The 20,696-nt window shown below is 39.9% G+C and overlaps 1 protein-coding gene across 4 annotated transcripts in view; it reads left to right on the top strand.

Moving 5' to 3' along the window:
- cacna1g (calcium channel, voltage-dependent, T type, alpha 1G subunit) overlaps positions 1 to 20,696 on the top strand; it is a 198,530-nt gene that overhangs the window by 40,454 nt on the left and 137,380 nt on the right. For all 4 annotated transcript variants that reach the window (XM_066704863.1, XM_066704859.1, XM_066704860.1 and 1 more), the window contains exons 4-8: positions 5,532 to 5,691; positions 9,033 to 9,324; positions 11,006 to 11,098; positions 12,310 to 13,120; positions 14,020 to 14,387. In XM_066704863.1, coding sequence (XP_066560960.1) covers positions 5,532 to 5,691; positions 9,033 to 9,324; positions 11,006 to 11,098; positions 12,310 to 13,120; positions 14,020 to 14,387 — 1,724 coding nt within the window. The remainder of the gene's footprint in view (positions 1 to 5,531; positions 5,692 to 9,032; positions 9,325 to 11,005; positions 11,099 to 12,309; positions 13,121 to 14,019; positions 14,388 to 20,696) is intronic.

Raw genomic sequence — 20,696 nt, forward strand, 5'->3', positions numbered from 1 at the left:
ATACCAATTTACTGCTAACTTGTAGGAGCATCTTGGCGTTGGTCTCTCTAGGTTTCAGTTTGCAGTATCTAGAAGAATAGAAGCATTGATTTGTTGTAATGTAGTGAGGATTGGATCCTATTTACATTTCCATGCAGTGCCCATGGACCAAGGGGCACCTGAGTCTAAACTCAAACCCAAGCCGGTGCATTACAGCTGTGGCAATTGTGCCAGGTGGTCTCCATGGGCCCATGTTCCTGTTCTCTTTTCCCTTTTCATATCTCCCAAAACCCTGTGTGCATCATGTCCCAGTGCACATTATTATTGTGCATGTAATATATGAATCAAGCTTTTGTTTTCTTTGTCTTTCCTCCTGGGGTTTGCAAACAGTTTTGTTTGTCTGTCACTTCAGCCCGATCTGTCCCAGATTCTAGTTTACCTTCATGTTCCTTTTATTTGTGCATGGAGTTTCATTTCGTGAAGCTTTGCTGGTAGTGTAACATGATTGCTATATGGGGTCGTGATGGGTCTGTTTGGAAGGTGTTACAGCACAATTCAAATGTTATGCACTGTGTTTGTGCACGGTCATATGCAGAGTCCTTGCTTAGCATTTTAAATATCCTTTCTTTTTGTGTTTGAGGATGGACAGTGATTATCTGGATGTCTGCTCTGTCCAGGTAATTACCCTTCTATTACTTTGAAGCTTGAGGTGTCCAGTTTATTGTTGTGAGTGCTGCAGCTTTGAAGATATAGGGCAACCAAACCATCAGAAGATATAGGGCAACCAAACAATGCACATAGCACAACTGCTCACACCAGAGACCAAGACATAGCAAACAACCCATCTAATGCAGTTACATCTGCAGATAACTACAAAATAAACCCGAATTGTGCTGCATGCCTTGCTTCAAGCAGACCTGTAGGATTAACTGTCAGCAAGGAGACATCCAGGAGGCCTCACCTAAGGCCTGGGAGACAGGGGTGACTGTCCCATACATTTGCCACAGTCTTCCACACATTACATTCCACACATTCAACATTTTTCACTATTAAAGGTCCCTAAAAGGGACCAAAGATGCCAAGAGGCCCATATGTCTCCTACCAAACAACTTCATTTCAACTTCTGCAAATGTTTAATTATGAAAAAATGATGCACCAGCAAGAGGCAAATGTTTTAATGTAGTGTGTGCCCTATTTCACCCCCAGCCTGCTCCTGTCACTGTTAAACTCAGTCTGGAGGATGCAGACATGGAAAATAATTAGCTTTGATTTCTCAGTTTGTTTAAGACCTGGGTACATACTGTAGGAACAGCTTGTTGGGAGCCTCAGGTGCACTTGACTAATTTTTTAGGCACATTAGAACATTCTTCAAAAGAATAAGTACTAGGCTCAGAGAAACCTGACTGGATCAGTTTGCAAACAGATGGCCAAACATCCCAAGCAATTACTTGCAATGTTTTGGAATAATAGCCTTGTGTCTCAGCTTGAGAGAAAATTCTTAGGAGTCTTTTTTCTTTTCTTTTTTCCTCATCATTACTGTTGTATTAATTAAGCATACATGGGGCTATTTTAGAATACAATTTAGAGATCTGTTTAAAATCCAACCCTGTAAATCTGTGTTTAAAGACCTATGTTTTTTAGTGGGTTTAGTTTTGTTCATTTTTGTTCTCTGGGTTTGATGGAATCACTGAGTTCAGTGCCCCTCCAGTTTTTCAGATTTGATAGCTGTCTTCAACCTGTGGCTAAAGATCATGTCCCTCTTGAATAATGAATTGTCTGCTATATCAGGTCCAAATTGGTCCAGTCATATTAACTGAGATTTGAGTAGACCAAGAGATCCACAGCTGGAGACCCCCTGCTTTTGACAATACTTCTGCACAGCTGACAACAACCCTGATAAGAACCCAATTCAGACCCTCATCGCATGGATTTCTACCCACATTTGCACTAGAATGTAAAATGCTCGCATGAGCAAATTCTCAAATTTTCTGCTGGTTCTGTTGAACTTTAACTTTAGAAAACAGAATTGTATCCAGGTTAGAAGTATGCCATTGTATTTTTTTCTGTACAGCTGAAACACTTCTAATATATTGAGGTAGATGTATGTAACCGTATCATTTCAATGTAATGAAATAATAGATGTTTAAAAATATATAATAATAATATATAATAAAAATAACTAAAAAAAAGGTATGATCTACATTTCAGTATGAGAAATGTGTGAAGGGAATTCAGGGACACCCTCTGTATACTGATATCCATGTATCTGCCTGTGTATCAGTGTGTATACCACGATATAAAATCCATGTGGACAAAAGGAATCAGTGACATTATTCTGGATACGGAAATTATTTGCAAGTGTTGTGTCAGTACTTGGGAAATAAAAAAGTTTCTGTCAGATTAACAAAATGGGTTACATTGGAAAAGTGTTACAAAGAAACTAAAATCCATGATTATTGCTTGCCCTTTGTATGACATGACTTCATATGCATTTCTGCATGAAATAATATGAATGTGCTGAAATAAAGGTGATAGTTATTATATGTGTGTGTGTGTGTGTGTGTGTTGCAGTGTGCAAGCTCTAAGTACTCTTGCAATCATTACATCAGTTTCCATGGCAACACAGACACCGTGTTGGGACAGCCAATATGTTGGGAAAACCTAAATAATAGTAATAATCTTACAAATCCACAAAAAAACTATTGGAACAGAAAAACTGTACACAGTATGTATGTTTGTTGGCTTAAACATACATACTGGACAGACAACATTTAGTAGGTATATGATTATGCAACAAGCATTGGGAATAAATATAGATAGATGTAGATAGATAGGCTTCATAGATGTAATTCTATAGAAACAAGAAGACATTTTAATAAGGGGACAGACAGACCAACAAAGAGACTGATACTAACAGATAGTAAATATTGTATAGACCACATTCTTATGCACTGTGTTCAAAGTAGTCACTGCAGATGACTGAATCAGTTTTGTCAATTGCACATACTTTGTTCCAAAGTAAACTGTTTTGTTCATCTGATGGAAATTAATAAAACCTCACTCCATGTCCCCCTAAATACTGACACAGACACTGTACTACTATCACTAATTACTTATTTCCATGCAGATTGTATACACCGATCAGCCATAACATTATCACCACTGACAGGTCAAGTGAATAACACTGATAATCTCATTATCATGGCACCTGTCAGTGGGTGGAATATATAGGGCAGCAAGTGAACATTTTGTCCTCAAAGTTGATGTGTTAGAAGCAGGAAAAATGGGCAAGTGTAAGGATCTGAGCGACTTTGACAAGGGCCAAATTGTGATGGCTAGACGACTGGGTCAGTGCATCTCCAAAACTGCAGCTCTTGTTGGGTGTTCCCGGTCTGCAGTGGTCAGTACCTTTAAAAAGTGGTCCAAGGAAGGAAAAGCGGTGAACTGGAGACAGGGTCATGGGCGACCAAGGCTCATTGATGCACGTGGGGAGCGAAGGCTGGCCTGTGTGGTCCGATCCAACAGACGAGCTACTGCAGCTGAAAAAGTTAATGCTGGTTCTGATAGAAAGGTGTCAGAACACACAGTGCATCGCAGTTTGTGGCGTATGGGGCTGCGTAGCCGCAGACCAGTCAGGGTGCCCATGCTGACCCCTGTCCACTGCTGAAAGCGCCTACAATGGGCACGTGAGCATCAGAACTGGACCACGGAGCAATGGAAGAAGGTGGCCTGGTCTGATGAATCACGAGTTCAAGGTGTTGACTTGGCCTCCAAATTCTCAATCCAATGGAGCATCTGTGGGATGTGCTGGACAAACAAGTCCGATCCATGGAGGCCCCACCTCTCAACTTATAGGACTTAAAGGATCTGCTGCTAACGTCTTGGTGCCGGATACCACAGCACACCTTCAGAGGACTAGTGGAGTCCATGCCTCGACGGGTCAGGGCTGTTTTCGCGGCAAAAGGGGGACCTACACAGTATTAGGCAGGTGGTCATAATGTTATGGCTGATTGGTGTATGTGATACACACACTCAAAAATACGTGGTACCATAGATATCAGTATATAGAGTGTTTTTTGTATTTTGTAATATTCATATGTTTTGCAGAGGAATTTAAATTAATTAATAATAATAAAGAATAAAATAAAGAATGAAATGGACGTGTATGTTCAAACACATGTATGTTTCAGAGAGAGAGACAGAGAGAGAGAGAGAGAGAGAGAGAGATAGAGAGAGAGCGCAATTAGGCCTTTTAAAATCAAATGAAAGTCATGTTTTTGTTTTTTTCTCCTAGGAAACTGCTATAAGAACATGATGTACTGTGTTTTTGTGTAGGTGACACTTATAAAGAGGGTTTCTCAAGTTTCCACATAGAAGCTTAGTGCTTGAACCATGCGAACATATACAGCTGCTTTATGTAATATCACCTGCACCCAGTCACATCATCAGGAATCAGGAAAGAAAGGTGGTTATTTATTTAATAGTCTGACACCACCTTATCCATCTAACCTTGAGCAGTGTTGTTTCAAGTCATTGCAGTGTGGTCTGCTGAGATTCACCAGACAGCTTCTTGTTTAAAAAAACAATGATTATTATTATTTTTATTTTTTTTGGTATAATTGTTCAATGTAAGCCTGGCCAGTTAAATCTTAGTAGAATGTAAAGGACTTAGAGAAGACTTGAAAGTACATAGAGAGTACAGGCAACTTTACACCTTTTCTACATGACAGTTGTACACTTTGTGCAAATTCATTATTATTATTATTATTATTATTATTATTATTATTATTATTGTATCCAATGGCACATCCGGGTATGAAGTTATGCAGATTTATGAATATTCTCAGATCTGTAAACACCAAACTCCGAATTTCATAATACAAAAGAGACATTGTTCAAATTAGTTATGCAGCCCTTAGCTGTTCCACAGTCCACACCTCAGCACAGTGGTGAGCTCTGGTGGCATCCTGAAGAGAGGAGCGTTACAAAGCCACACATTGCAATGGAACCTGCAGGGAACTCTCTTGAAACCCACCAGGCGCAATACTCAACACTTGGGCAGGTTCCCGATTCATTGCATGAGCTCACTGTGTACAACCGCACATAGTCTACTTGAGTAACAATCCCTTAATGAATGAATAAAACAAAATCAATAAGTAAGTCATAAAAATCAGCAATCGAACAAATGTCTAGAAGCAGAATTTTAACTAAGCTGGTCCATCCTTCACATGCTCTTCTCAACTGGAGTTTGCATCCTCCTCCCCAGTTTCCTTCTGCTTTATGGCTTCGTGTGGCAAGGGGCGATTGCCTGCCCTTCTGAGGATTTCTGCTGGTCTAGTACATTAAGCAAGCTTGGACAAGCTAATATGTTACTTGAGCCTGGAAGACTGAGCAACCCTGAACATATCCTGTAACTAAATATATTTTATTTTATTTTACCCAGAGACAACTTCAGAACCATGATGTTAGGCTGTAGTAGTCCAGTGTGAATCTACTTCACAGCCTCACCTTGCTCATAGTTGATGTGGTGCTGAGATGTGTTGTGTTCGCAGGTATGCGCATCCTGGTGACGCTGCTCCTGGACACCCTGCCCATGCTGGGGAATGTTCTGCTGCTCTGCTTCTTCGTCTTCTTTATCTTCGGCATCGTGGGTGTGCAGCTGTGGGCCGGCCTCCTCCGCAACCGCTGCTTCTGGCCCGAGAACTTCACTGTGTGAGTCGAGTGGGAGACGGGGGGTGGGGATGGGTGTCGGGGGTATCATAGCATTACAGTGTGACAGGTGTGAGTCTTGTGTCTGTGCGTTGTGAGGAGGCTACTCCTCACTTTTGGTCCTTAATGACATCCGAATGCACAAGACTGCAGGACAAACATACCGTCACTATACCTGAAGAGCCTGTGGCTGCACCCTCTAAACCAGGGCTCAGTTACTTCATTCACCTAGTTATTTAGTCAATTACACATTAATAACATTGTTGTAAGGTATTGTTCAGTTCATGACTAACATCTTATTTTGATTCAAGGCACATTCACTACCTGTAACATAAATGGCTGTGTTTAGAGAAATATTTATTTCATCCAGTTAGTTCAGCTAACTGGTCCTGTTTATTTATTTACTGGGAGCCAGCCGACACCCTAGTCCCTCATTTGAGATGCCTGCTTTAAATGGGTTGTAAATCTGATTCTGACAAGTGGATTGCAATCATGCTAAACTCTTGGTATACTGATTGTTTTAGCCCATTTAGTTCTACTCCACATTTTTTTCCATCTACAATATGTAAACATCACTCTGCAAATCATTGTTGTGTAGCCAAATCAATTAATAGTGATTCTGTGACTGTGTTCGGTTTTGATCTGAATAGTGTCCCTGCTCATCCTGGGTATGTGAGTCTTGTGCAAAACAATCACATGTTGCATTTGTACAGCTCTTTTAGGATTAGGATTAAGTTTTATAGACATAGTTGTACACTGAAGTATTGGAATCCTTTAATTGAAGACTTATTTATCATTGCAAGTGAAATACTAAGACAGGTAATGCTAATACTGTTTGTGCTTGTACATGGATATCTGAGTTGCACACCTTGTGTTGATAACCTCTGTCTTAACTCAGTTCAGTCACCTAGTATATTTACTACTACTTGTAAGTTTATTAAACTACATTAATATGTAAATAACACTGTTTCAGATAAGGAAAGCTAATTTTTAATTTTGTGTTTATTATGTACATACACCATTACAAAAAAAATACATATTTTTAGTCTGAAATCATGGTGTGAAGGTCACAATTTCTTTGTGCTCAATTAGAATTGTAATCTTTAATAACTATTAAGAATTATAATAATGGGGTAAACAGATGACTCAGAGACAGTGGCTCACCTCAAAGTTACTTGGCTCTGTATGAAATATGCTCTTTATGAAATTATCAGGAAAAAATCTGATTGCAGCAGCAGCTTATAATTATGAATATTTCTGTTTGTGAATCTTAAAGATGAAGACATGGTGGGTTTGGAGCTCAGATCGAACTGAATTAGTAAACTGAAGTGGTTCTTGACTCAGACACTTGATTCGTCCTAATTTGACCTGTCACTTCCCTACTGAGTGAACTCTCCCTGGGTTTTCCTCAGGAAATTGACTCATTGTCACTGTAAAGCAATACTCACTATGAAATGATTTTACTTGAAATATCATTCTAAGCTCGGAAAACCACATAGAATGTTTTACATTTTTACAAGAAGTACAATGCATCTGTTTTCCTTAACAATAACAGAATTGCACAGTCATATTTTGCCTTGCATATGTATTTCTATATGGGCTTGATTTTTTTTTTTATTATTCCTTTCTGAGTTGAGTCCAGTTATTTGCTTTGATTATTACATTTCCTGTGTCCAAGCGCACTATAGCCAAAAACAACCCAGAGCTCTATCGAAGGAAACAGGCAAGCGAAATAAAGCATTACTTTAAAAAAAATGCTACTTTGTAACCTAAAAAGGCAATTTCAAAGACTTTTTTATTTATAACCCAGGATAACTGGCATCAGCTGGTTTCACTTACATAGACATGCTTGTGTCACATCTACAGTGAGTTAGGATAAATAATAGTTCATTTGGCAGAGCACATCATAATCACCAAAACGATGAACAGCAATGATGATTGACAGCCTAAAGAGGGCACCTGTTCCAATCTAATTGGCCCACTCTTCAACCAATTGCAATAATTTTCTAGCATAGCCAAGTAACCCATCAGCCAGATTTAGCAAAAACAGTCTCACATTAGTCGCTCTGTACAGTGGAAACTAAAACTTTAAAAAAGCTGCCTGAAAGTTTTCCTTGTAGGCTTTTTGCACGCAATCGATGACTTATTAGTCATTTCCATATGCCTTGAAAATACATATGTAAAAAACAAAAGTAATAATCAGTATTATATTTCCAGAAAAGTTTAATTAAAACTAAAATTAATGTAGTAAAGAACTACAACAATCTCCAAGTTTCTGTGCAAGTTAGATTGGTGAAAGATATAGACATATTTTCATGAATCTGGATTAGTTCTCTCACGTATTGGTTACAATGGGGACCTGCATTCGATTGTCTTCAAATCTAGGTTATAGAAATCTCTCAGTTGATGGCAACATACATTGCTTTCTATCTGAATCTAAATCTGCTATACTTCTGTCACTATTTCTTGTTATCAGTATAACACAATATATCCTATTCAAATAGTGAATTCAGCAAGAAACAACAACAACTAACCCTTCACTCAAAAAAGAGGATACTAAGAAAATAAATCCTTATTCAAGTTAACAGCATAGTGCAATCAGCATTTTCAATCGTGATACACATTTTGAACATTCTGGTTGCTCACTGAAGACATCTGCTTTTCTTTCTGTGAGCAGCTGTTTGATTTTCCCTGTAAAATCGACAGCTCTTGAGAATGAATGAGAGGCTGGAGCCAGTCAGTCAAGCTCTAAATCGATCGTCTAACCCCCGTACTCAAAATAAGCGTAATCCTTTTTGAGATTTTCTTAGTGTATGCAGCATCCCTTTTATAAAATGTACAATTCCTGTTAAAGATGGATTGCAGAATAAAATCTTAATTGTGGCAAATGTCTTATAGCCCATGTTGGTAATGCTGCATATTGTATTTGTGGCCAATAAATACTAACACATCACCAAATCAGTTTATTTTCGGTACGCTGTTACACTTATTGCAAACAAAAGTGGCTAATACATCGCTTTTAAAGTTGATGCCTGAATTGAAATGTCTTTAGGGACGGTATTTCTGTAATTTTTTGTTAGTTTTGCATGCATTCATACCATTAGATGCTTGTTAGTCACAAATAACCAAATTATGCGTAATAAGTGAAAAAGTGAAATCACACAGGATATGCTAGAGGGTCTGAAATAAATGCCTAATATACCCATAACACATTCCTAAAAGGGGATGCTAATATTCAAGTTTAAGTTTCGTCATCATAAACTCCAACCATTTTCAGTCTTCAGATATCTGGGTCCCCAAATCCTTTTTGTTTTAATTCATATCCTTCCTGCTGTCTTCCCCAGCCCCCAGTCCCTGGGCCTGCACAACTACTACCACACGGAGAACGACGACGAGAACCCCTTCATCTGCTCCCAGCCACGGGAGAACGGCATGCGCTACTGCCGCAGCATCCCCACACTGCGTGAGGAGGGCCAGACCTGCCTGCTGGACTCTAGCGCCTACAACAACACGGACAACACCACCTGCGTCAACTGGAACCAGTACTACACCAACTGCTCAGCTGGGGACGTCAACCCCTTCAAGGGAGCCATCAACTTCGACAACATCGGTTTCGCCTGGATTGCCATCTTCCAGGTGCCCCCCGCTACCGCCACTCAAAGCCAGGGGGAGAGCAAATACCGAAGCAGCTTACCGTAGTACATTTGCACAAAAAGAAGGATTGCACTTCAAAAGCAAGTGACAAGATGAGGGAAAGTAGCAAAAGGTAGTGAGACACTATGCAGTCCAAATGCTCATTGGTAGCGTTTTCCACCACTGTGGGACAAAAAAGGACTAGAATGATCTACTACAATATGACAATTGTACATTTGTCATCATGAAATGTTCAAAAAACTAAGTAATCCACTTCAGTTATTTTCTGTATATCTTTAGAGTACAGTAGAAGTTGCTTGTTGTTAAAAATGTGCCTTTATTGCTACCATAAATAAGGTCTGCCAGGTGTTTGGGGCTCAAACAGTTCAACTTATTGTATTCAAGTTTTGTAGGCCAAAATGTGTCCTAAAATCCTCAGAGTGATTTGTCATCTTAATCTTTCAGTTCAAAGCTGCCAATATTGCAGTCCCAAAGCAGCGTGTACTTAATTTGCTGCTTCTGAAATCAATTAGCATTTGACAGGTTTTTATCTTGCTTTTACACTTAATAACATCTTGTAAATTTCGGTGGAAAGTTTTTGTTTTTTCTACCCTTTTTGGGTTACATTAATCGTAGATGTCACAGAATAGTTACAGCTAAGACGTACATTAGGTAAAAATACTTGGGAATAAGCCACTTGACTTTAGTTTTCACTGTGAGAGGAGCTATTAAAAGCCGCTACGCCTACTTTGAAAAATACAGCCTTTGCACATGTTAAGATTGTTCGAGTGAGGCATCTTACACAATGGGGTCATATTGAAACAGTACTTTTTATCAGCTCTTTTTCTGTTGCTTAATTTCTTCCTTGTTACATAACATACAATGTGTCTGAAAAGATATGTCAAAGCTTATTACCAGGGAGTTTTTTGAGAAACCAAATGATTTAATTTTTTCATTATACAACCTTGCAGCCTATACAATCTTCTTCAGGCCCTGTCTTTGTAGTTATATGTCTGATAACAACCTAAGCCAGTGCAAAAGCAAATGACAATAGAGCTGGTACTCTACTGTTTGTACTGCCCATGGTCCATCAGTAAAATGTATAGTATACTCTAATGGCTAAAAATAAAATAAGAAACTTGAGCTTTGTCTTTTTCTCTGTCGCTCTCTACAAAAACAATATACCAGTTTGATGGTGGTTTTTCTAATCCATACACAGTTGTAGTCGAATGTTTTCAGTGGGTCTGTAAACTTGGGGATTTACCTGGAATTTGTCCATGTATCACTAGGTTGAATGGAAGCATGGTGGTACCGTGGCTGATCAAATTATAATATCTGTGATCAAGCCATTGTGTTTGGGTAGTAAAAAAAAAAAAACATCAATAAAATTAAATCAAATATCCAAGGATATACATATTTCCAATATTTGGGAATACAACTTTCAGTTTTCATGCATTGAATAAGTCATGGGTGGGATCAATATTTCATCAGATGACACAGTAAAAGGGAGATCAAAGCAGCATTCCCGTCTTTTTTGTGATAGATCGTTATAGGCTCGTAACACATCTTTGACAGTGGAGGCTTATACTTAAGTGAAGACAGTTGTTATGACATTATCAGTGATGGGGACTGTCTCAGGAATGTTATTATACAATGAAACACTCATTCTTTGTCCTCTTCCCAGGTGATCACGTTGGAGGGCTGGGTGGACATCATGTACTTCGTAATGGACGCACACTCTTTCTACAATTTCATTTATTTCATCCTGCTGATTATAGTAAGTGGTGCTTGCTGCCTCACTGATATAATCACAGTGGTAGAAGCTATTTGATAGTCAGTATTGATAGTAATGGACTGCCTGTCTATGGTAAAAAAAACTGTCTATTATAAGTTAACATCTAAAGTATGTACAATATAACCAAAGAGAGATTATAAAACACTGTTCAAGACAAGACATTGAGATTTAACCTGGTAGAATTATGTGTTAAAACCAGGAATCACTTTTCTTCAAGTAATACTTATAAATCCCATGTCCAAAATTTAAAGGAAGTTTTTAAATGGTATTATGATATGAATGCATTGTGCAGCATTAACGTTTCCTTCTTTCAGATAAATTCTACACTTTTGAAGAGATGTCCAAGCACTTGATTATGTTATTTCTCAACATTGTCCAGAAGACAATTAACATTTAATGTCAATTCCCTATGTTTTTAAGAGGTTCCTTTGGCTTCTTCAAAGTCAGGGCCACCCATTTGGTATTTACAATGTGCATTCCTGTTACTTCAGTTCCTAAGTCATGCTTTTAGAGTCTGGTATGTTTGGCAGAGGTAGATGTTTTGTAGTGCAGCAGTTTGCACTTTGCAATTGTATCTCTAAGCCAACCTAGCAGACAAGGTTCAACATAAGTTGATGTGGACTTAAACGCTTGCAATTTACTTGCAGGTACCTTTTGAAATGTAGTTGTAATAGTGGAAAAAAGTTTTATTCAGTAACTAGCACATAAATTGCCAGTGCCCACATTGCTGAATGTTCCTGACATTTAAAAGAAATACAGAAAAAGCAAAGAGATGCTAAACAAAAGTATAATATAATTTTTAAAAAGTGAGTCGTCCAAAAACATATAAAAATGACAAAGAGGAGCCTAGGCTCGTTAAAGCAGGTGGAATGGATTGGGATTACTAAGCCTGTTACTGCAAAATGTCACCGTCACCTTTTTTTATTTTTTGTAAAGCCTTCCCTTTACATTTTAAATAGCATTTTATTCTGGAAACGACAACTAAATTACCTCATAGTTTTTTTTCCTTTTGTAATTAATTTTCAGATATCCAGATGTACTCTTGGGAGTTTTTCCAAGTAAAAGAGAATGTACCATGCCAGCAGCAAGTTTTTACTTCTAGTGTGTGGCCCCTAAAGGGTCGAGCATAGATGTTATAACCCTGTGTGTGAGTGTGTGTGCTTGGTTGACCGGGTTGTGCTCTTCCCCCTCAGGTGGGTTCCTTCTTCATGATCAACCTGTGCCTGGTGGTCATCGCCACGCAGTTTTCGGAGACCAAGCAGCGCGAGAGTCAGCTGATGAAGGAGCAGCGGGTGCGCTTCATGTCTAATGCCAGCACTCTAGCCAGCTTCTCTGAGCCGGGCAGCTGCTATGATGAGCTGCTCAAGTACCTGGTGCACGTGGTGCGCAAGGCCAGTCGGCAGGTGGGCCAGGTGTACCGGGTGGCCGCCACCAAGGCAGGGCTGCGCTTGGGCCCCAAACCAGGCACCGAGCAGCCTTCAAACAAGCGGCGGCGCAGGAAACAGCGGCGGGCATCTGTGCACCACCTGGTTCACCATCATCACCACCATCACCACCACTACCACGTGGGCAATGGCAGCCTGCGGGCCCGGCCCAATCCAGAGCTGGGAGACGTGGAGACGGGTTCCCTGCATCCTGGCCCGGCCTGCCTCATGCTGCCGCCTGCTTCCCCTGCCTCCCTTCATGAAGCTCCCATCCCACCACTGCCCGCCCCTGGCAACAGTGAGTCTGTGCACAGTGTCTACCACGCCGACTGCCACTTTGAGCCCGTCCACTGCAGCCCCAGCCCCGGGCTTCAGGGCCCCAAGAGGAACTCGGTGTCTTGTGCTTCCATCCCCAAAAACTACCCCACAGTGCACCCGTCCTCCCCACAGGAGCTCCACAAGGAGAAGGCCCTGGGGGAGTCTGCTAACAGCAGCTGTGGCGGAGGCACCCTGACCAACCTTAACATCCCCCCCCGGCCCTTTGGTACCATGAACCGAGTCCTGGAAACACAGAGTTCTGGTGAGTCTGCACAGTACACCTTAGTTGTATTTAATTTTATCAGCAGCTTCTCTCTCTTCACCACCCACTAACCTGAGTCACGATTTTTAGCTTTCTCTCCAACAAGAACATAACTGCTCTTTAATTTTGAGTGTCAATCATGACCACTGTCAGTCTGATCCCCTCTAGGAAAACACTGTGCAAATTGTTGAATAATCAGTTTCCGCTACACTAATTTGGACTCATTTACTCGTGTTTCTAAGTTTAGGAATCCCCATGAAGTGTAATCATAAATTAAAGCACGCAAGGAATAAAATAGGAGCATTTCCTACCCTATTAAAATGTATCACTTAAAAAGATTTGTTAGTGACGATTACAGGTAGGTAGAGAACAAATCTAAAATATGAAATCAAACCTTTGCTCGTGTAATCTGAAAATTAGCGTATGCACTTGAGTTTTGTTCCATTAACATTTGAGAAATATTTTGAAATATATACCAAAAAATACACTTTGATTGACTAATACCCAACTGAAACATGCACTTTGTTGGAAAGTTATAAGTTTGGGATGTTGCAAAGTGTTGTCTAGTGTTTGTAACTTTATTTAAGGAAAATGACCGAACAGATCAACATCTCAGAAGTAGGTGATATATTTATTTATATACTTCGGCTGACTCAGAGCCTAGAGGGGTTTATACACATTTACAGAGTGTGATCTCCAGATAGCAGAAATGGAAGTTACATAGACACAGGCAATTAGGATTACTCTTCATTTGCTTGGCAGTCTCTTTCATCCCAGGAGACATCACAGGCAATGATGTCATAGTTTTGGCATTACACGCATGCCTTTGCCTAAATGGAAAGTGAAGGCGCAACAAATGTTTTTTTGTTGTTGTTTGTTTTTAAATCCTCTCTGCACAGGTCCTTGTAAAGGCTCATGCAAACTGGCAAGCAACTGTAGCAACCTGGACAACCTGACCTTTGACCCTGAGAGCTGCCCGTACTGCGCCAAATCCGCCAACAATGACTCCGAGGGTACTGACAACGAGACAATGGATTCCGACAGCGAGGGCATCTACGAGTTCACGCAGGACGCCCACTACCGGGATCAGAGGGACACCAAGAAAGGGAGCTCCAAAGTGGGGGCGAAAGTGGGCCGCGTGTTACACTTCTGGAGGTTGGTGTGCGAGACCTTCCGCAAGATTGTGGACAGCAAGTACTTCGGGAGAGGGATCATGATTGCCATTCTCATCAACACACTCAGCATGGGCATCGAGTACCATGAGCAGGTGAGCGCAGTTTGGCTTTGTGGCACATCAGCGTGCGGCCTAACCTAATGTTAAACTTCTACCACTTACAGCACTTCCTGCTAGCTTTGGTCTTTAGATAGGTCTGTGTAGTGTCCATGTGTCAACAATTTGTATGATCTCCTGTCATTGGAACATTGACCCAAGAATATGAAAGAAATCACGTGATCCCATTGTGTGATCGTGTGATCATTACTTCATATGGCTGTCATATTTGTACAGTGGCTATAGGAAGTATTCACCCCCCTTGGACTTTTTAACATTTTGTTGTGTAAAAAACCTGAAATTGTGATTCATTTAATTTTTTTATTTATTTCCTTGAATTTACACAACCTACTCCACCCTTTCAATGTGGAAAACCACGGGCGGGTGGAAAAACAAATAGTCCAAAGGGGTGAATACTTTCTAAAGCCACTGTAATGGAAGCACATCTACCTCCCATTTACATAAGCATCTTAGTTTCTGTTGTGATTCTGGAATACTGGAGTCTGTCTCAGATAAGGGGTCTATGGGGATCTTAAATCACACAGTAATGCTAAAATTCCAGCTCAGAACTCCCTTGCTTTCATTGTAGCTGTTTTTTTTTTTCTTCTCTTGGTTATTTGTCCTTGCACCTTTTCCTTCTACTTGTGCTAACTGTCGGCGACATCTTCCATCACGAAAAGGAAAGAAAAAGAAATGTCCACATATGCGCCTAGTGGGCAGTCTCTTATGAAACACATTTGCTTTTCCTTCCCTCTCAAGCCAGAGAGGAGAAGATGTAGAATGACTTGGCCTCAGAAAAATCCACTTACACTTTGTCAAGCATAGTTCCACACAATACGGGAAAGCAAAAATAGTTAAGTCCTCAGCAGCTTTTAAATTAAAATTTGGTTTAACGCTGCCTTTGTGCTCTGCAACCCTCCTTTCGAAAAAGATCTTATCCATTACAGACACAGCCCAGGCGTCCTGTGGAGAGAGATTGGCACTGGCACAAAAAATACAGTACTGTTTCTGCCTTTCTTTTCTTCTTCCTTTACAAATACAGCCGTCCCTTCTCTTTTGAGCAGCTGCTGTGATAATTGGGCTATAATTTCTCGTACTGGCTTCTGATACCTCTGGGGGCTATCGTTTTGAAGTGGAAATGAACATTTGTCTGCACTGGAATAAAACCATTCTCTGAGTAGAAAACTGGAGAAGGAAATCACTTTACTGAACAAATGGCAATTTATCTACTCCTTCTGCCCACAGTCACAGACAAAAGACAGCTCATGCTTTGCCAAAGAAGAGACAGGGAAATCTTGTCTTTATGAAAAAAAAGAAATGAAATAAATAATTATAAAAACACAGAATTATATGGTGGGGCTTTTAAAGTGTATTTTGATATGAATCTTTATGGATGATTTATACAACATACTGTATCTATTTATGTAGTAATACACCATGAAAAGTGGCTATGCTTAAACACCCTTTGTCTATAAATAGGGATGAGTGTGCCATTGTACAGTGTAACCCTTCATCTACCAGCCAAGAAAGATCAGAAACATTATTTACCATTCTATACAAAGAACTAAGGTAAATACTGTCCTGTTATCCAGGGCTCATACTGTTGCTTGAACACATTCCCATCAATGTACAAGTCTTACTGCAAGGATTGTAAGGTAAAACAACTTGCTGGTCATTGGCTTCAGTGCCATTGTTCTGAACGCCATGCCAAGACAGAAGTCATGTTAGAGACGCATAGATGGACTGTCTCCATTGATATTTCTCCTTTTGTCTCTTGAAGAGCCAGAATATTTTAGACTGAAGTGAAGAAGAATCCATCTAGAATCCATTACTTCTAGAGCTAAACATCACATAGCAACTGAAAGCAATTGACACCCTGTTCTATCTATGTAAAACATAAAACGGGGGGTAATTCTATTTTTTCTTTCCATGTTTCAGGCTGTAAGAAACAATCAGAAATATGAGCCCAGCATTTAGGTGTGACTGTTGACAATTGATCAGAAACCATTGTGCTTGTTTAGACGAGCAGATCAGAAGAGATTTTGTGCTTCTGAGGAGCATTTGTGTTCAATCTACCTGTGTAAGCTGATTTGAACTGGAAGCAGAGGCTGGATAGAAAATTGCCTTCTGCTTTAAAAGATGTGGGGCCTCTGAGACTCCAGAATTCAGCCTGTGTTTTAGCTGCACAAAAAAAAGCACCTCACATTATTAGCAGGCACCCATACAGGATGTGAAATCTGTATACAAGGTGTGGGATGATATGGAAGCTGAGAGCTCCGCAGTGTGAAGTGATGCCAGGCAGGGATCCTGGTGGCTCGCACAGCTGCACTAGGGTTTAGATAGACTTTTGGCATTTGCTTGAGAGCTGGCACACAACTGGCTCTCACTGAGGAACCCCGATCAAAGAGCAAGGAGATGGAAGCCGCAGGGGTGGCCTGCTAGCAGGGTGTTTGGACAGGGATCCGGGCTGTTGGCTCCAAGTGAAATCCGTTTGCACTTGAGTCTGTCTGAATTTTATGTGCATTTGATGTTACTGGTAAATCTCAAGCAGAAAAGTTGTATAAGCTAGAGTATGTGATGCTGCAAGGGTCCATGTAGGCTTGGTGTGAAGATTTTCCAAAAAGGAAAACAGGCATTCAAGAAGTGCTTTGTTAGTACTATCGTCTGAACTGTGCAAAAGCAATTGTGAAAGTATGTTAGAAGTATTCTATATGTAATTTTTCATGAACAAAACAACTATCCACTTGCTTTTAGAACTACTAGGAAGGTTGTCCTCTTCTGAAAAGTCACTAGTTAAGCACTGAACAGTAAAGCATTTTTGTATTCTCACTCAGGTGTGTTTTCATAACCAGCATTCAAGTCATTTGCAGTCTGCATCCATGTGAATCTCCAGTATTTTTTACTTACTCCTTAGTCCTATTATTTAAAAGACAAAGTATGAATGACTCAGTAGGACCCGGTCAAGTTTGCTTTTATTGGCATTTCTTTGTTTCTCCTTTTCCAGCATTGCATGGAAATGAATACAATACCCCCCACCCCCCATCCTTAAATCTCAGTATACTATGTTTGGAAAAAAAAACTCCACTGTAGAATCATGTGTTTTTTGGTTCCTGGATGTTTTGGCAGATGGCTTTGTTTTAGAAACGCAAAATGGGAGAGAACACAGGCATTGTGCCGCCAGGTCAACAATAAACACTTCAGACAGAATAGCTATTCATCATATATGTACAAATCCTTACAGGAAGCATGTAAAAGCAAATGTACAGCCCTGAGTGAAGCTCCCACAGCACAATCAACAAAAGCTAACCATTGCACCCATAGGATCTCCCATGCACTGGTTAACATATATTTTACGGTGTTTTCTCATTATCGTTTTCCATGTGAACACTGCCATACATGTCATAAAGCATAAAAAAGAAAAGCAAAAAATAATTTGAAGTGATAGCATCTTTAGCGGACGCTGTTTTTTTATAACAATCATCACCATCACAATCTCACTTGACGCACTTTGTATTTTTTTCAGCAATTTAGATTCCGCTGATTCAAACCAATCATGTCCCAAATATTTTGAAATATTCAACCGTTGCCTTAGTAACAGATGCTTGTTTCCTCAGAGCATGTGTGTAAGTCTCATGGCTGAGGTGAGGTGGGGTGGGGTTGCTAATGGCACACCAGATAATGCCTTTAGTAGGCAATGGCTTTAAGCTACCCTATACCCAGTCAATCACTTTGCAAAGCTTCACTTTATTTATACTTTGAGATAAGAGGCAGAAAGTAAATATTAATTGCACTTGGACAAGTCTGAAGACCAGTTTTTTGTTTTGAATGGTGTGGCATATTTACACCCGGAAGAATGCAATGCTAAACACTCATAAAACAGAATGATGTATAATACACACTGCCATTCTTTGTGATTCAGGGTAGGTTTTCACTGATGAATTCCCTTTTCTCCAGCTGCTTTTTGTGGTTTTCACAGAGCTGTTTTCCCTTGGTGTTATAAATTGTTGTGTGTGTGTGTGTGTGTGTGTGTGTGTGTGTGTAGGTGATGATAAATTGTGCATCTTCCCAAAACACACACATGTGACTTTCCAATGGTGTGCTGTAAAGTGCATTAAGGCGGGAAGTGATTGGAGGATTTACGTCACTATTCCGTTTGCTTGGCATCTTGTTGTTCATGGAAACCAATCTAAAGAAAGATGTGGGGTGGGGAGGGGAAGAGAATGTCAGCAACTGTGCTTGTTAATTCTGAGAAACCTGGCAATCTCAAGTGAACTCTGTATACAATCATTTAGGTTAGATGTGACAGCCATGTGGCTTAAAATAGGGCCAGAGCACGGTACAATGCAAGATGGTGACATTTACAAGCTCCTTACACCAATATATGACAGGTACCAATGTCTCTAAAGTGTTAAACAAACCACAAATCTGAGACTTAGTCTTAATCTACAGCTGTAAAGACAACATCTACTTCCCAGTAACTACGTGTTATGAACCAGGACTGTTTACACATACAGTAGTATCTCGAAGCTCAGCGTAGGCCGGCTTCAGCAGCGTGTGAATTGCACCACATTACATTACTCAGCATCCACTGCGATCGCCTCTGAAACCAATGGCAAAAGTGCAGCTTGAGCACGGTCTGTGCACAGCTGCACTTGGCCCGTGTGTCTGTGTGTCTGTGTGTCTCATTTCTCCTTTTTAATGGGCTATGAAGGAGTCCAACATGAGAACAGAAGCATTTTCACATGAGGAGACGTGGGTTATGCATTATTCTTTTCCATCTGAAATGCTGTTGCCACAGGCAAGACTGAACGTTTGATTAATCTAGTTTTATATAAGACGGATCCCAGTTTCGGGGTAGCAAGTCTTGAAGCTTCACTGGCCTTGATGTTCAATTGTAAACCTGACGTTGGAGGCTAAGCATGAGTTCGCTCTCCTTACTGGAAAAAGGGACATATTTTAGAGGTTTAAGACTCTGTACACCTGCAGTGCTGTGGCTGAGCAGTCCTGATCTGTCTTTTATAGTTATTTTATGAAATTATATTTTATTAAAGATTCACAAGAATAATTGTCAAGGGACTTGGAACAGAACCTCTTTAGTCCTGACCAGAAGCAATATGAGGGCATTTGTGTAAGTTAATCAAAATACTGAATGGTATGGACTAAGGAATTGTGGGTGTTGAGAACGACAATCACATCCATGTAGTGGAGCCCAATTCTCTGGGTTCCTTCAATAAATTGCTTGGTAAAATGCTGTGATTAGCTATTCAAAATCAAACAAGTTTGATGACCTGGTTTATAAGTTTATTCTTTTAATATTACGTTACATGTATTCCAGATACATTTTTACTTAATATATTTTTATTGATGTTCTTGTACAGAAAAGCAAATTCAATCTCAGAATAAAGGTTCTCTCTCTCTACACTCCAGATCTGTATGATATCAGATTTTGCAGAAAATTACATCAGGCATTTGTTCAGATGTTATCATCAGAAAAGAAAGCAACTATGATTTGCTATGGTTACTTCTCAACAGTTTTTCTTCGGGCACAGCATAAATAGTACACACTTTTTTGGGACAATTGTAGGGTGAAATTTGATTAAATTTACTTTGTAATATCAATTGAGTTTATGAGAAAGCCTCAGAGATTTGTCAAGAGGCAAGGTAAAAAGGTAAAAATACCCAATAATTGTTCAGAGCTATATGAGAAAACATGGAACTAATAACTGATTCAATATGCTTTCCTGGAGATATTTTTGAGGCAGTATAGTGCATAACTGGGCAGTAGTGTGGTGTAGCGGAGTAGCTGACTAACATCCCCCTCGTGACTTTCTATAAAAGCCCCATAGTATCTGTGACCACAGTGCAGGTCCATCACCCCTAGTTCACCTATCCCCACACGTGCACTAGACGAAGGGAGTATCCCCCTGACACGCTACAGTATGTAAAAATATTGTGATATATTGTAACAATTTGTAAGTCGTCATATATAAAGGTGTCTGCTCAGAAATATAATAATAATAATAATAATAATAATAATAATAATAATAATAATAATAATAATAATAATAATATTAGATAACCATTGAAGCACAGCCCCCAATTTCTTTTCCAGAGTTGATTTTAGTCAAGGTGAACTTGAGGTGTTCTCAGTTTATGTAAACATAAAGACAGCCATTTGGTTCAATTTCTTTACCATGTTGTGAACACGGAGTCACTAAAGGTGCTATTTTTAAATGTGCTGTACCAGACAGTGGTGTCTTTGCATGTGCTCTTCCACCTACAAGAGCGTGTGAATAAATGTGAAGA

The sequence above is a fragment of the Amia ocellicauda genome, chromosome 5 (genome assembly GCF_036373705.1).
Source record: "Amia ocellicauda isolate fAmiCal2 chromosome 5, fAmiCal2.hap1, whole genome shotgun sequence".
In the NCBI taxonomy this organism is placed as follows: Eukaryota; Metazoa; Chordata; class Actinopteri; order Amiiformes; family Amiidae; genus Amia; species Amia ocellicauda.